General features: G+C 40.8%; 4 protein-coding genes across 6 annotated transcripts in view; 2 read left to right on the top strand and 2 right to left on the bottom strand.

The window, feature by feature from the left end:
* LOC149111567 (uncharacterized) overlaps positions 1-305 on the bottom strand; it is a 2,819-nt gene extending 2,514 nt beyond the window's left edge. The window contains exon 1 of the mRNA XM_089289101.1: positions 1-305. This exon is cut by the window's left edge and continues 2,514 nt beyond it. The gene's annotated coding sequence lies outside the window, so the exon portion shown is untranslated.
* Positions 1-910, top strand: part of LOC110058291 (uncharacterized) — a 12,042-nt gene extending 11,132 nt beyond the window's left edge. The window contains exon 12 of the mRNA XM_020764917.2: positions 327-910. Within this exon, the coding sequence (XP_020620576.2) occupies positions 327-428 (102 nt within the window). The 3' untranslated portion in view covers positions 429-910. The remainder of the gene's footprint in view (positions 1-326) is intronic.
* A 960-nt stretch (positions 911-1,870) lies between these two features.
* Positions 1,871-6,152, top strand: LOC110058197 (uncharacterized). 2 transcript variants are annotated; one of them, XM_020764789.2, is made up of 3 exons: positions 1,871-2,045; positions 3,497-4,381; positions 5,296-6,152. In XM_020764789.2, the coding sequence occupies exons 2-3, from the start codon at positions 3,584-3,586 to the stop codon at positions 5,551-5,553; spliced, it is 1,056 nt and encodes a 351-aa protein (XP_020620448.1). In that variant the 5' UTR covers positions 1,871-2,045; positions 3,497-3,583; the 3' UTR covers positions 5,554-6,152. The 2 variants fall into 2 exon arrangements, with proteins under 2 accessions (XP_020620448.1, XP_020620449.1); XM_020764790.2 differs by lacking the exon at positions 1,871-2,045 and having other exon boundaries at positions 2,058-4,381.
* Positions 6,153-8,634: 2,482 nt separating this feature from the next.
* LOC110058465 (uncharacterized) overlaps positions 8,635-15,000 on the bottom strand; it is a 13,429-nt gene continuing 7,063 nt past the window's right edge. For both annotated transcript variants that reach the window (XM_020765117.2, XM_020765116.2), the window contains exons 6-13: positions 14,959-15,000; positions 13,899-14,242; positions 12,965-13,212; positions 12,290-12,439; positions 11,732-11,908; positions 10,536-10,671; positions 9,800-10,126; positions 8,635-9,573 (exon numbers count right to left, since the gene is read on the bottom strand). The exon at positions 14,959-15,000 is cut by the window's right edge. In XM_020765117.2, coding sequence (XP_020620776.2) covers positions 9,506-9,573; positions 9,800-10,126; positions 10,536-10,671; positions 11,732-11,908; positions 12,290-12,439; positions 12,965-13,212; positions 13,899-14,242; positions 14,959-15,000 — 1,492 coding nt within the window. In that variant the 3' untranslated portion in view covers positions 8,635-9,505. The remainder of the gene's footprint in view (positions 9,574-9,799; positions 10,127-10,535; positions 10,672-11,731; positions 11,909-12,289; positions 12,440-12,964; positions 13,213-13,898; positions 14,243-14,958) is intronic.

Here is a 15,000-nt window from a genome sequence, read left to right as displayed (position 1 = left end):
CGTGTTGAAAAAATGCCACAACAAGTTTGATTGTCTCATTAATGAGATGTTACTCATTAAACAATTACGACCGTGTTTAAATGTACAATCAGACTCAGTTCGCGCTAAAGTCTTTGTCTAACTTATGCAAATTAGAAACTCTGATCTCTTAGTTACCCTTGAAATCGCATATTTAATTAGTTTCCCTTGACAATGGCGCCAAGATGTCGCCGAAACGTCGGATTTATGTATCGTTAGTTTTTGCCTGTATATGTTTATTATACTTCACGGTTTTAAAACCGTTTTGTGTTTTTTGTTTTGCTAAAGCTTTCCATTTACTTTTGCAGCTTTTTACAACGTTCAAGGCACTTCTAAATAAAGCAGACAAATGGGCTGAGGACGGGGAAAAGAGAAAACAGATGAAAGCATATTGCGCCAGCTTTCACTGACTCCGGCTGAACTGAATAGAACGTTTGTAGTCATATAGTGGGCTCTTAAAAACGCAGTCGGTGACTGCTTAAACTCGATCCCGCGGGGAGAAAGTTTAGGGTGGACCAGAGAAGCCCAGTTCAGACTGCAATTATTAATAATTTCAGAAAATAATAAATAAAAAAATTAATTCATTGATCTTCTTTTTGAAGACATAAATGTACTTATTTGTTAGTATCTAAACCTGTATATCAGATGTGTAAACGTTAAGTTATGAAGAGAAGTTTTACAATTATTTTTATGCCTCAAAAAATTGTTTAACTGTTTTTTAGGGCACCAGTAACCTATTTATCGAAAGAAATGTTTTTTTTTAATGTCCTCAAGTAGTGGTAATTTATGTAATGTTATGGAAATTTGTGATATTGTTATAAAAGCAGAATTTCCTGTAATAACAAGGACAACACTAGCGAGGCTATTAAAATGTTTTATGTATACTTCATAATGGTCCTGTCTGCCAATATGTGTTAATAAAGGTCTATCTTCCCTTAGCTTTATCGAGTTTCGATCTGGACAAGGAGAGCTAGATAAGTTGGAGGAAAACATCCCGTGGTCGTTGGGAGATTTGAGGTAAAAACCATTCAAGGGCTATAGTCATTGTTCCAAAGCTCTTAAAACTTTTGCCCTTTCTTGTTTACAGCACTGTAATTAATCACCCGAAAGGGAGAAAAAAACGTACCCGTGTACTGGGCTTGGACCTTTTAAGCGAATTTCACTTCAGGTCTTTTGGAAAATGATTACAAAGAGTAATGTGGGTTAATGAACTCTTGTTATAGAGGCAACACTTCAAAATAATCATGCTGTAACCAGTTTATTTTTAAAATTTGAGTAAATGTAGTCCGGAGATGACATAGTCGATAAAAGTGCGGTAAAATATACAAGTCAATGACAAAAAAGCGGCACTTTTATCGACTAGATAACCTTTAACCTTTATTTTAAAACGATGAGTATTAAAGCTACATGAGCTTGTGGGGTCGTTTGCAATTAACTAATCGCTAAGTAACTAAAAATTAAAAACTAGGGGTATTTTCAGAAAAAAACGTTTGAACTTTTGACTAAACCAGTTTATATATTTTTTCCTGGTAATCAACAACTCTATCTCCGTCATAGCAATTAAGAGCCTAATCAGAACCTGCTTAGCCTAAATTGCCAATATTTACCCCAAAATACAACCTATTTTGCTAGACTTCATGAAATGTAGGTTCTTACACGCCGGTTTTTCTGTATTTAATTTCAAAAGTTTCAGTTTCAAAGATTGTTCCTACCGTCTTTGACTGGAAATGAAGACTTTATTTCCGGTTTCATTTTCTATTTTCAATTCACTGAAATTCAAATGAAATTGAATAACCTTTTAGAAGAGCTTCGTAAGAGCGGCATGGTTGTGTGACCTGCGTACATAGTGATGACGTCCAAGTGATTCGTGGAGTGTTTGTCATGTGAGGTCAGGCTCTCAGCCTGATGTGAGGTTACCGGTTTTTGTTCAAAATATTTCAATTTTAGCCATTTGTATACAGAGGACGCAACACGACTGTACTTGTCAATACAACTTGGCGATAAAAAAAGCTGAAACACCAGAAGGGGTAAGAATCCATCTATGTGTAACATCTAGACATTTTTATTTTTGTGTTTCTGCGACTGCCTCAAAGAGGAATATATTGTACTTATACATATACGAACTTTACGCGTTGCGATTTTCGAAGCAGGTGTAGTTAAAACTTAATTGAAATGATCGACAGCATCTGATTCTGCTGGTGGATTTTTTTGGGCAAGAGCGAGCAGTCTTATGTGGCTTGGAACGTTTCTTTTAATTGAAATATATTTTAATTATTTCAAAATGAAAGAAACATCGAAACAATTGCAGTCTCAGGGGCTGCTCTCGCGTGCCTGTCACCTGACGAAGGCGTTGTCGGTCACGCAATGTCATTTGAGTGTTATAACACTTTCACGCGCATTCCATTTCAATATTAAAGGGCTGTTATTGCAGCTCTGTCAGGATAACATATCTTCAAGGATGGGATACACTTATGAAATTAGAAATGCAATACAGTATGTTGGATCCCACAATCTTTAATCCGCCTATACCTGGACTCACAAAAAATCATTTTCGGTAGATTTGGTGATATCTTTTTTCTCGTCATTGGTATAAATAAACCCAGCAATCTAGAGCAGTTTGTAATTTTTCTCACCCTGATTTTATTCTAACTGTACCTATCTCGAACTGTTGAATAACTGCTAACGGAATTTAACTAAAGTAACATGAGGTTTCAGTATTACAAGGTCCTATTTCTGAGGTGAAGAATTGGAGATGATAGTTAAATTAAGTGCCGTTCTCTATGTGCTAGGAAACTTTGTTATTTGTTACTGTTAAATTTGAGTTCGGATTTTTTTTGCAGTTATTTTCCTCAGTCAGCATATGCCCATTCAAGTGTTATTGATTTACATCGACATCAGCAGTTCACAATGCAAATGTAAAATATGAGATTGTTATAATCGGCTGTATCACTAATTAAAAAAAAAATCTATATACCAACCCTGTTATTTCTAGAACAACCTTCGCATCAAGGGCGTAGCTAGGGGGGGTCCTAGAGTGCCCGTGACTCCCCCCCCCGCTTTTGTAAGCCTTTTTTAAGAAAACAACCTACAACAGTTGGCGAAAACGCCATGGCGATATCTTGACCATTGTTGAAAAGCTCACTTTTTCCCCTCAATTTGACGCAGTATGACTCTCCCTTTGAAAAATCCTGGCTACGCCCCTGCTTCGCGTTTCCCTTGGTAGTTCGATTTTATTGATTATATTTTTTGTTTATCTTATTTATTTGAATTGATTTGATTTCATGTGATTTATTTTATTTTAACAAGGGACGATCATCATCTCTTGATTTTTTCACAACGGACGAGTTGGAACAAGACTTTTTGCAGGCTCATGTACCTTCCCTAATCTCTCGGGGTTGTCATGCACGCTTCCACGGGACATGATTAACTGCTATGTAGTGTACTGTTTCCTCAGAGTGTAACTTTTTTCCAATTTTAGATTGATCACGAGTGGTCCTGTATGATAGGGTATCGAAACAAGTTGAAGCAAGTTGACCAAAGCGAAGATCAGCTCTGACAAACAAAAATGGCTCAAACAGTGAAACTTGCACTCTCCATGCTGGGATGGCACGGTGTATTTCTGTTGTTCCTTATAGTTTCATTCAAGCTTTTTCTTGCGGAACAAGACAGTACAGTATGCCCATGCACTTGGAACGTGGCCTATAGCACCCTTATGTTTGTGATCCCCTCTTTGATTTCCTATTTGATTGCAGTTTTCGCTTATTTCCGTCAAGACGATGATAGCGCACCGTGGAAAGCTTTGAGGAGACTGTACGTTTTTAAAGGTGCTTGTCATCTCTATGATGAACGCAGAGACTGGGATTTTCATACGGAACATTGCATTTCCTGCAATCAGCTCAATCGCGATTGGAGTCTGGTCAAGATTGGCGTGTCAGCCGTTTTCTCTTTGCTGTACCCCACGGTCTGGTTGTCGCTGAGTTTTCTGCAAGCTTATTATTACGTGTGCGCTAATGTTGGTCCACCTAGTTCATCACTTACCACTTACTGCGATGTTAAAATTGACGACGTGCCGAGAGATTACGATAAAGAACATGGTCTGGCTGTTATTCGCTCCAAGGTCATTGGCGGTGTTTTATTTATAAGCGCTCTCTTCTGTCTGAGCGTGTTTGTGATCATTTACGGCGAGATAGAACATTTTTTGAAAAAGGTAGATTTCTGTTCAAGTGATAATAGTTCTAATCTGCAAGTTGACATTTCCATTCAACCGAGACGTTCATCCGGGACAATAGAATCGGCAGGTTCCCAAGGCAACCAGGTTCCCGCTGTCATAACGGTGCAGGAAGCTCCTGGGGCTAGAAGTCAAGTAAGTATTCTTAAATCGGTTTTCTCGTGGCATACTTAAAACAATTCAAGAAAAACAGTTGTACCATACGCTTTGCGAAAGCTTCGGAAACTAAGTAGGTGGGAATTTCTCGCCCGTTGCGTTCTTCTTGAAAGCTTTTTTCAGTATGTTGCTCCTTCGAAGACAGGAAGGATTTTTGAGAAACGCGTTTGAATAAAAAAATGTATGCACCTATCAATGTTAGGCCCCAGGGTAGGTGGGGGGCTATATCCACGGGAAGTTGACGAGAGGGGAGACAAGGGGGGAGATTTTGACACTAAGGTGCTACCCCCAGGGTCGGGATTTGCATTACCGCCATCTTGGAAAACCAAGAGAACGCGAAAGGGACGGCAATGCGACCTTTACTATGTCCTCAGTGGTGGAGAATTTGATTTTGGCTTTCTTGAAAATGTCAAACTCCCCTCTGTCAGCCCCTTCCACAGTGATAGGTGCATAAGAATTACTATCTTCTATTATAATCCATCAAATATTTTCGCTCGCGCGTGATTGGTCTAAACGCGTCACGTAACTAAATATTCCGCAGCTGAAACGGGGGAATATCCGAGTGATATTCTCCAATTTTCAAAACCACGCGTGTTGCAAAAAAATATATATATTTGAAGGATAATAAACACAATACCCTCCATTTGGTCCGAAAATATGCTCAGATATTTGTCCCTGGACATTATCTGTTCCTGAAAGCTCAGAGTTTTCCATGAGATGCGCTCTCGGAAAACTCTACCCTTCGCGGAACAGATAATGCACGCGGACAAATATCCGAACATATTACCGTGCCAAACGGAGGCTATTGTTTACATAGTTACTTTGGAGCATCTCGAGGGATGATGACGATGATAAAAAGCAAAGTTTAGAACCTTGATAACTTTTTCTTGCAGCAAGCGGTTGACGATAACAAGGCAATATGTGTCAATTTCAGTGATGCATTTGTTGCAGCCCTGCGAGGCAATCTACAAGATGGCACATGGCAAGGAATAGATATCCGCTGTTCACAGCAGGAGGAACACAGGAGCCTGCAAGGAACTTTCGCAACTTTTCACTCACCATCTCATTTAAGATCACAGCAACAGGCTCGGCGTGAACACACCTATGAATCACTTACAAACAACTTGATGGCGTACACAGAGTCCTCGTAGATTCAAAGTCATGGCATGGGAACACGTTTCCCCTTTTCCTAGTAATAGTAATAAAGAGCTGAGCGACCAAACAAGTTCATAAAACAGCAACACATGCAAAACAATTAACAATTATTGGAAGAGTTCAAATATCGTTGTATGTCAGTGGCTCGCAGATCAATAATTGATCTGCGAGACACTGGAAGGAGATGGGAGAGTAGTACGAGTGAATGGCATTTGTTAATGCGCGAACAAGGCGAAAATAGACCGTCCGAGGTTTGTGTCATTCGAACGAGACAAAGTTTTCAAAGTTGTCCAAGAGTCGATCATGCGATGAAAACAAGGGATCAATGCCAGATAGAACTAAAAATAAGTTTCAAGGTAGTAAACCGAAAAATAAAGGCGCGCGGCAAAACACCTCGGGTTCAAACGAGTCATGATTGATGAGACCCTTAACTAGCGAAACTTCCTCTTCTCTCTTCTTTGTGGGCCTTTTGAATTTTTTTCACCCCAAAAAGGCACAATTCTAAAACAACACATTAGCTGACGCTTTCATAATTTTTAATAGCGATGAAGACGATTGTAGATGAGAGAAAATTAAAAATCAGTTGCATGTGAAATATCTCCTGTCATATTTGTTTCGGCTCAATACCCTAAAAGGTACTGCGGAAGCTACCGCTGTGGACCTTTTGAAGCTGAACACCCTAAGATCAGAGGAAAGGTGTGGGACGCGCGGTGGCTTCATGGTTAGTGCGCTATTCTCCGGATCTAGCGGTCCGGGTTCGAGCCCTGGCTGGGGACATCGTCCGTTGTGTTCTTGGGCAAGACACCCTCACAGTGCTTTTCTCCACCCGGGTGTATAAATGGCTACCGGCGAATTTAATGCTGGGGGCAGCCCTGCGATAAACTAGCATCCCATCCCGGGGGAAGTAGAAATACTCCTAGCCGTTTCATGCTACGGAAACCGGGATAAGATCTGGCCTGATGAGACACTTGGCTCGCGTGCAGACTTTACCTTACCTTACCCTAAGAGGTAACAAAACCACTTTTTTAGCCCCTTAAAGGTATGACGAGTATCCCCGTACTTTTCATATGGGAGTATCCCCCCCCCCCCCACCCCGACCTAATAGAGCGAGTGATGACTGGCATTTTAAGCTAGCTGTTAAGTTAAAGTGCACATAACACCAATTTTTTTTCCCGCTAAAATAACGAAGCTTAATTTTTGGAGTAATTTGCCGCAAAAATGTTTTGATTTGGTTAAATCCTCGATTTTCTATACCCCGTCAAAACCGAGTCACGGATGAAACTGCAGAAGCAGGGGCCCAGGTAGGCTTGTTCGCTTTATTGTACCGAACATTTTAATAATCTACGTTTTTATGTGCGTGTCTCTGTGGCCGACCGTTGCTAAAAAGTTAAGTCTTGCCACCAAACGTCTTCTAATACGAGTTTATGAGTAGAATTTGAACCGTTAAGCAGAGACTCTTTCTTCAGCAAGCTGTACCTGCTGAGAGTTGTGAACGATTTTACAATAAAAACATTGTTGCTATTTACGAAAAAGTTAACTCTGGTATAGCATCATACAAAAATAAACAATTAAACTGATTTAGTTCTATATTCTATAGACGCAACTGTTTTTCCATCTTGAAGGTTTGTTTGAAAGCGTTTTAGTACCGTAATATGTTTCCATTTCAGTCGACTGACAAAAACAAGTCAATCCACATCAATTCGACAGAAGAGTTCACCACCGACTTGAGAGGCTGTTTCCAAGAAGAAGGAGGAGAAGAAGGCGCATGGCAAGGAATTGATGTCCGCTGTTCTCAACAGGACGAGAACTGGAGCCGACAAGGGTCTTACGTGGCTATGTGCCCGGAGTCTGCTGGACCATTGCATCAGCGGTTTCAAGCTGACCATACTCATGACTTGGCACCCTTGGTACTGCAAGAGACCAGAGACGCAAAGGTGGTTTGATAGCACAATCTGGAGAGGCCTGGGTCAGGTCGATGTCAGTTTCAACGGAGCACAGAGCATTCATTGGACGAAGTTCGGCAAACAAGAAATTAATTATCAATTATTCTACGAGCGCGTGTTGGATATGAGCTGATAGAAAGCGCGCAGCACTGAGTTGGCTATAACCGACCATCTCATATCCAACAAGCGCGAGTGGAATAATTGTTTTATTAATAACGCGCCCCAAAAATAGTAAACTAAAATTAAATTAAATTAATAACGCCCCCCAAAAAATACGAGTTCGCTTATTATATTCGTAGAGCATGGTATAATGGCTCGTATACCATTATGGGTAAGCCAGTAAAAACTCTTCCATTGCAGTATCCAATGATCCAGTTTTTGATAATTGCTAATGTCCAAGGCATTTACTACTTATTAACCGAGAGTGAGGTCTTTACGGGAAAATCTCAAACCGTGAGCTTGCCGTATTGACCGAGCGATAGCGAGGTCAATACGGCCGAAGCCGAGGTTTGAGATTTTCCCGTAAAGACCGAACGTTCGAGGTTAATAAGTTGTTTATTATATGGCATTTTGCTTTGGTTTTGTGCGCCCGCAATCGGTCCGTGAGCATTACCGGAGAATAATTCCCTACAATTGGCCAATCAGAGCGCGCATTATATCCGCTAGAAACACAAGCCATATAATAAAATCCAATAATTCATGGCACTGCTCGCCGCTGATAACAACGTGTCGTGTGATTAGTTAGTATGTTTTGCACTTTTTTTTTTTTTACTTTTTAGCCTCTTTTAGGCTTTCGGTCAGAGGGGACGATCGAAAAAGCGTGCGGGTCAGTGGAAACGATCGAAAAAGCGTGCAGGCGACGAGCGGGATCAGAGAGGAACAGAACCGAGAGCCTGGACCAGGCTATTTATAATTTCAAATAAATACCTAGCTCTAAGGTTCAGGGTGGTACCGGTCTCAAGGTTAATTGAAGAACTGTTTACTGGAGCTATAGAGCACCTGTTAACAATAAAACCTGCTGTACTCAGCGAACGAGGACTTCAATATCCTTCAATATGTTTTTTCAGACGGGAGGAGGGTTGTAAGACTGGAAGTAGAAATTTGTTGTTTGGACACTCAGAGTGCACACTAGTATTCCTTTTAGTTTAGCACCCGACACGCTTTGCAATGCATGGCACGGATCGGAGCTAAGAAAATCAAGTTTTTATTTACATCAAGTACAGTACAGATCAATTAGCATAAAGTTAGATGACTTGTAACACTGAGATAGAATGCCTGTAGATAAACCGAAAAGTGTGTTCTATTCAAAAAGGTTTCTTAAAATCTGTACTACAAATGGTTGCAAATTTGAAAATATATACAAGTACAGTGGAACCACCTCGTTATTACAGCCACTTTATTCTGGCCCAAACAAAAGCTCAGTCAGTCATTTAAAAAAAAAAACCCTTTAATACGGCCAGATTTTTGTGGTCCGTTGCATGTTGACCGAATTAACGGGGTTCCACTGTAGTTCTCTTTATAAAAGAAAAATACATTGCAGGTCATTTTGTTTCTCACTTCTAGCAAGAAAAGTAGTGTAAGTGATTCATTGTGATATAAATAGACATCGTTGACGATGCACGTGTGGTAAGTTATATCCATGCATACAAAATTAAATGGATCTCTCTAAATCCCAGATGAAATGGACTCCGACGAGAATTGGTATATCGCCGGGGAGTCAGTGCTAAGATGTCAGCTCAGTTTCCGAAATAACTCCTCTTGAAACGAAATTGGTGACTACCTGGAGAAAGATTCAATCCCGGCTTAAATTCTACTCGAACTTCCAGTTCGCTTTCCTCCGGCATCCACAGTCTCGGAGAGTGACTGTCGTCTCGCATACGTGATTTATTTCTTCTCTATGCATTATCGTAAATTTGGAACTGGGTGTCTTGTTCAAGTGTTGTATCTAGGCCGGAGGAAAGCGAACGACTTGTTATAAGCAAGGACGGCTGTCAGGAGGAGCTGCTTATACGGAAGTCCCTGGTTGATCTGCAGTGCTTTCTGGGATTGGAACAGGAGGAACGCAGCTGACACCTTCAAAAAATTAAAGACAAAACTGCCAGTTAAAAATCGCGCAAAGTAATAAATTGTAGATCTGTGATTGTGACAACGTACATGTAACCGAATGGCATGAAATATCACATTCTCGTAAAAACCGCTCAACCAGTCAGGAAACTCAAGAAGCCATGATAACAGAATCTGAAGCAATACTAACGTTCACCAATATAAATAACAAGCCGTCAACCGTAATTTGACATACCTGCTTTTGATAATTCCTCCAACGCTTCTGTACAACCTGTCTGTAGTAAGGCGTCGCACAGTTTTTTGGTTGTAGCTGTTTGAGGGCCACAACTTTCCATCCACTTTCGAAGTCCTTGATAACACTTTTCGCCAACTGTCTCGTTTTGGTAATCCTTATCTACATTTTCGATAGTGGGCACTTCTGCTACGCCCAGATTTCGTAACAGTTTCTTCCACCTCCCTCCAACAAGCGGGCTTATGCAGTTACAATGACTTTGTGTAACTGGTTCGTCATCGCTGCCTAACGACGAGAAACACTGGTTGGAAATTTGGCTGGCTAGGAAATCTGTAAGGAACAGTAAAACCATTTAGAAAATAGCTCAAAGAAAATACGCGCGCTGATTGCTTTAAAATCGTGTTTCTATTAAACAGTTAGATTATGAGCTCGAAATTTTTATCGTGTGATAGTTGACAAAAAAAAAGAAAACTTTATCCAAATCCACTTCACAGACATCTTTTATGGGAACTTGTTACTATGGCAAAAGTGTGTTGGTCGGTGTTAATCACCGTCATAAAACAACCCGAGTGATTGAATGAAATTTCACTCAACATGTATTTCTCTTGTCAGTACAAATACTGATATCAAACGATCATAGGAAACGAAGCAACTTCTCGATCTGCAGGAATAAACTTTTCGCGCCGAAGAACGAGGTAAAACAAGTCTCACGTATATTTTCACGAATTCATTTGCACACCTGGGGATGGCTTGTCGTTCTGGTCGACGATACTCTCGTTTTCCTCTCGCACAACAGAGATCCGCGAGCCTGCTGTAGTAGTGTGGTGGGAAGGTGCGTTACTTCCACTGCTTTCTACTGAAAATCGACGGGTCTGCTGCAGATTGGAATGCGCGGAAAAAACAATCAGTTGATAAAGCTATTATCCCCATACTCGGACTTCAGTATTCTATTTGTCTGAGCTATTGGCTAGGTCAAGTTAAGTCATCTTTATTTTTGCAGGGTGTGGTCCTTTTTAACACTAGGCTAGTATCAATATGGAGCTTGAGGAAAAACACTCTACACAGTACGGTTGAACTTTGACTGCTTTATGACTGTCTTACGGCTATAACACAACTGTGCCGACAACTGCCCTACGACTGCAGTTTGATTGCTTACAATTGTCTTATAACTACTATACGACTCCAGTACGACTGTCTTACGACTACTATACGACTCAGGTGCGACTACAATTCGATTGCTCATGATTGTCTTATAATTACTATACGACTCCAGTACGACTGTCTTACGACTACTATACGACTCAAGTGCGATTGCAGTTCGATTGCTCATGATTGTCTTATAACTACTATACGACTCCAACACGACTGTCTTACGACTACTTACGATTACTGTTCGGCTGCGTCACGACTTTGCTACGACTACAATACGATTGCATTGCGATAGCCTTATCTACAGCGCGACCCATCAAGATAAAATGTGGTTTTTATAGTTGTCAATGCGCTTAGCTACTCCTAGCTAGTTCACAGGCATGCCACTTAAACTGAAAGAAACAAATATATCGACTTAGCATAATAGGCCAGTTGGCTATTGACAAGCATGACCGAGGAGTTGAACTAGGGTCTACCGAGAAACAACCCCAGCTTAGTGGTCAGAGCGGGACTTGAACCCGAGACCTCCGGATTTCAAGCCCGGCGCTCTATCCACTCGGCCACGCTGCCTCCTCCTGCCTCCGTGCTACCGACTAAGGTATGCCTGGGTTACGACTGTCTAATGACTGCGCTTCAACTGTTTTACGGCTATGTTATCACCGCGTTACAACTGTCTTACAAATAACTGTACGACTTCGCTTTGTTTAGGTTATATATGCTTAAGACATGACTGCGCATGCATTTCGACTACGGTAACGCTGTCCATGTTCTTTACGGTACATGTACCTTTCTTGGTGTAAATCCTGGATTGAGATAGATACTGTGTTTCGTGGGATGCCCCTCCTGCTGAAATATCAAATTGCACGAGAATTCCTCCTCAGTTGGACGACATGGTTTCACTGCAAACTCGCACGGGGTGTAAGTACGGAATCCGTTATGATAGGCCGCCTCGTATGGGTATGTCTGTAAGAGATATTCAACGAGTTAATAGTTTTGAGAAACAGAAACAACTCGAGGGAACATTCGGCAAAACACAGATCAGTATAAGGTAAGTATTGATAAATTTACCTCGAAATCGTTTATGAACAATTTAAAAAAATTTCGTAATTTTTTCCAAGCAATGTTCATTGATTTGTTTAAGAATTCTTGTCTTGAAATTCCATTCAAAATACTGTTTTGCTGAACTAGCGACATTCCTCAAAAGTAAGTGGTTGTCAGATGAAAAATTCATTGATGTCGACAACTTTTGACGGGGCCCGTCTGCCCAAGATTCTTAATACTTTTGTGATTATAGTAATTAATTATTCCATCGATTAATTAATCAACTCATTAAGTAAACTTTACCTTTGTTTCGGGAGTCTTATCCATTTCCCATCCTTCCGGAAGATCAGTGAGTCCCACTATGATATCCTTGGTGTCATTGTACATTTTAAACGGCATCTCAATCGTCTGCTTCGAAGTAGGAAACAACTTTCTGTCTTTTGACTGTAATCGCTTATTAACAAGAAATGCACAAGAAAAGTGTTAAAAAACTGTCCAATATTGCAATGTTTCAGTTCAAATATATGAAGATGGCGGAATTAACTCATGCGCATTACACGTTTTAGCAAGTGAAAAAACAACATTCGAAAATCAGCTAGTGTTACTTCTTCATTCTGAAAGCAACATGGGGTTTAAATTATGCAGCGTCCAGAATTCGTCGGAGAAATTTGAAAACACAGCTTTATTTCTACAGTTAGGCCTACCGTCCATACTAATCCGTCACGAAAAGGGAGCTTTTCAAAAACGCCCTTTAACCGGAGGAATTTGAAAACGCCAGCTATTCGTTTTCGTGTGGACGGAAAACAGTTTAAAAACGGAGTTTTTCGAAAGCGATGGCGTCACGATAATCAAGTGATTTCCCTGATAGAGTTTTCCTCAAACACAAATCCAATATGAACGGTGATTGTTTCGTTTTCAAATTCTTCCAGCGTAGTGTACTTTAGTTACTTTTCAAATACTTCAAGGGAATGTTGTTACCTTCTTGGAATCCTCATTGTCACTGTAGATGTAGAATCTGAAGCAAATGGTATCCAATTCTTCATTCGGTTTGTTCGCAAAAACCGTGGCTCTTTTTCTCTTGGGCCCACCTCCACCACAGATAAATATACTCCAGAAAGAAAAGGTCTTGGTTTTGATGTGAACGGAGTCCTTTTTCACAGTGTACCAGGCCTTAGATTGACAGTTTTTCTCTGATGCTGAGGGGACTTTCTCCCACTTGAACGGACCTGTAAGGAAAAAAGATATTTGTAGAACTGTAGAGAAAACGTCTATTATGCGGGATTATGCAGTCACTTGATACAAAAATCGGTTTACGCAAAGGATTTGACAGATATCCCGGAAAAGGAATAGACCTATCCAACGCAACTGACGGGATTTCCCGCGAGTGCTTCCGGCGTTCCAGCGGGCAAAGTACTCGGGCGCGAAATCTCGTCAAGCTACGCATGCGTTACGTAACTCGACTCCAGTTTTCTAGAGCTAGTGCTAATGACCTTTATTTGAGCGCCAGTTGAGGCTTAGTCGATTTATAAGAACTTACAGTGCCTTCGCAAGCGCTGGTTAGCAGTTCTTATCTACCTAATCACGACAGATACAAGTATGTAGAAAGCTCTTTAGCAGATAACTGTACTATTCAGTGGGGCCCATTCCTGCGACGTTGTTTTTTTTCCAATGGAAAAGCAAAAAGAAAAAAAAAAAAAACCAAACCAAAACAAAACAAAACAAAACAGAAACAAAACAAAAACGTACACGTTACAGTTTCACCCTGCTACTCAAATGTCCACACACAGCCTACGTCTCGTTCAGAAATAAAATTTTAGTCGTAGCGCCCCCGTCAACCAAGCGATACATAAAGTCTTGTTAAATAATTAACTGCCTTTAGAGAAATACTGAGAACAAATGATGGTGCTATTACCGTCATCAGAATAGCTGCCACATCTGTAAACAGATATTGAGTCCTTTCTAACTTCGTCTAAGTACAGGCAGTGTGGAACAATAATTTCCACCGGCTTTAGAACGTTAATGTTGTCGGGTCCACAATAAAACAATGGGGAGATGAGAGTCCTATCGTGACTTTCCGGAATATCCCGCAGCAAGGATGTTTCGTCATAGACAACACGGAAGGAGAAAGGCTGGTTAATTCCCTCGGGTACAGCTCCACTATCAACGATGATGCTGATATTTGAGTCTGGGGACGATAACTTTCCACCCGTGCTGTTGATAGTGGTCTCTGCATGGGTGATGTACTTTAGGCCGGATCTACGAGGAGGCAGACACGAGATACGTTAAGTGTCATGTGATATTGTGTGACATGACAGTGTCACGTCACATTATGTCATGTCATTTATTTAACACAGCGGTGACTTAAAAGAGGTATACTGCTGCCTTTTACGTGATTCCTTCACCCAGAATGGGGAATAAGGCCTGAAGCTCTAATCTAGTCTGACTTAAACGTACAGAACGTGAAAACTTTATGATTCCAATTTAAGAGACGTCCCGGGGGGTACTCTGTAAATCTTTGGGTGGGGTGATGACCGCTGGGTCACTGAAGCCCTCACCCTGTACTAGACCATGATCAGTTTGATTTTGCAACCCTATTCTAGACCAGGCACCAAAAACCCCTACCCTATACCAGACTAGCTATTTGACATGCAGAACCTTTATCACTATCGTAGTCCAACATACCCTATAAACTAAACCTCTACCATTCAAAGTCACATCTGTTTATGAGAAGTTCTCACTCCTGAGTTTCAATTTCTTTTATGCAATTCAACCCCGGGTAAAGACCCCTGTTCTAGACTAAATTATTTATACACTGGCCACTTTTCTGGTAAATTTTACCCTATTTGAGACCAAAACTGTCTGATTTCTATGCCCTATCCCAGACTAAACCGCTTGAAAACCATCCCCTTCACGGCGGCACAAACGCGTATAGCTTATATATGGGAGTACGTAACCGGTCGGCAGAGACGTACCGTGTAGTACTGTCGACTGGTTGCCTTATGTTAAACAAATTA

This window comes from Orbicella faveolata, unplaced genomic scaffold (genome assembly GCF_042242905.1).
Source record: "Orbicella faveolata isolate gen_17 unplaced genomic scaffold, um_ofav_v1 contig_2, whole genome shotgun sequence".
NCBI classification, from domain to species: domain Eukaryota; kingdom Metazoa; phylum Cnidaria; class Anthozoa; order Scleractinia; family Merulinidae; genus Orbicella; species Orbicella faveolata.
This window is presented reverse-complemented; position numbering and strand designations above follow the sequence as displayed.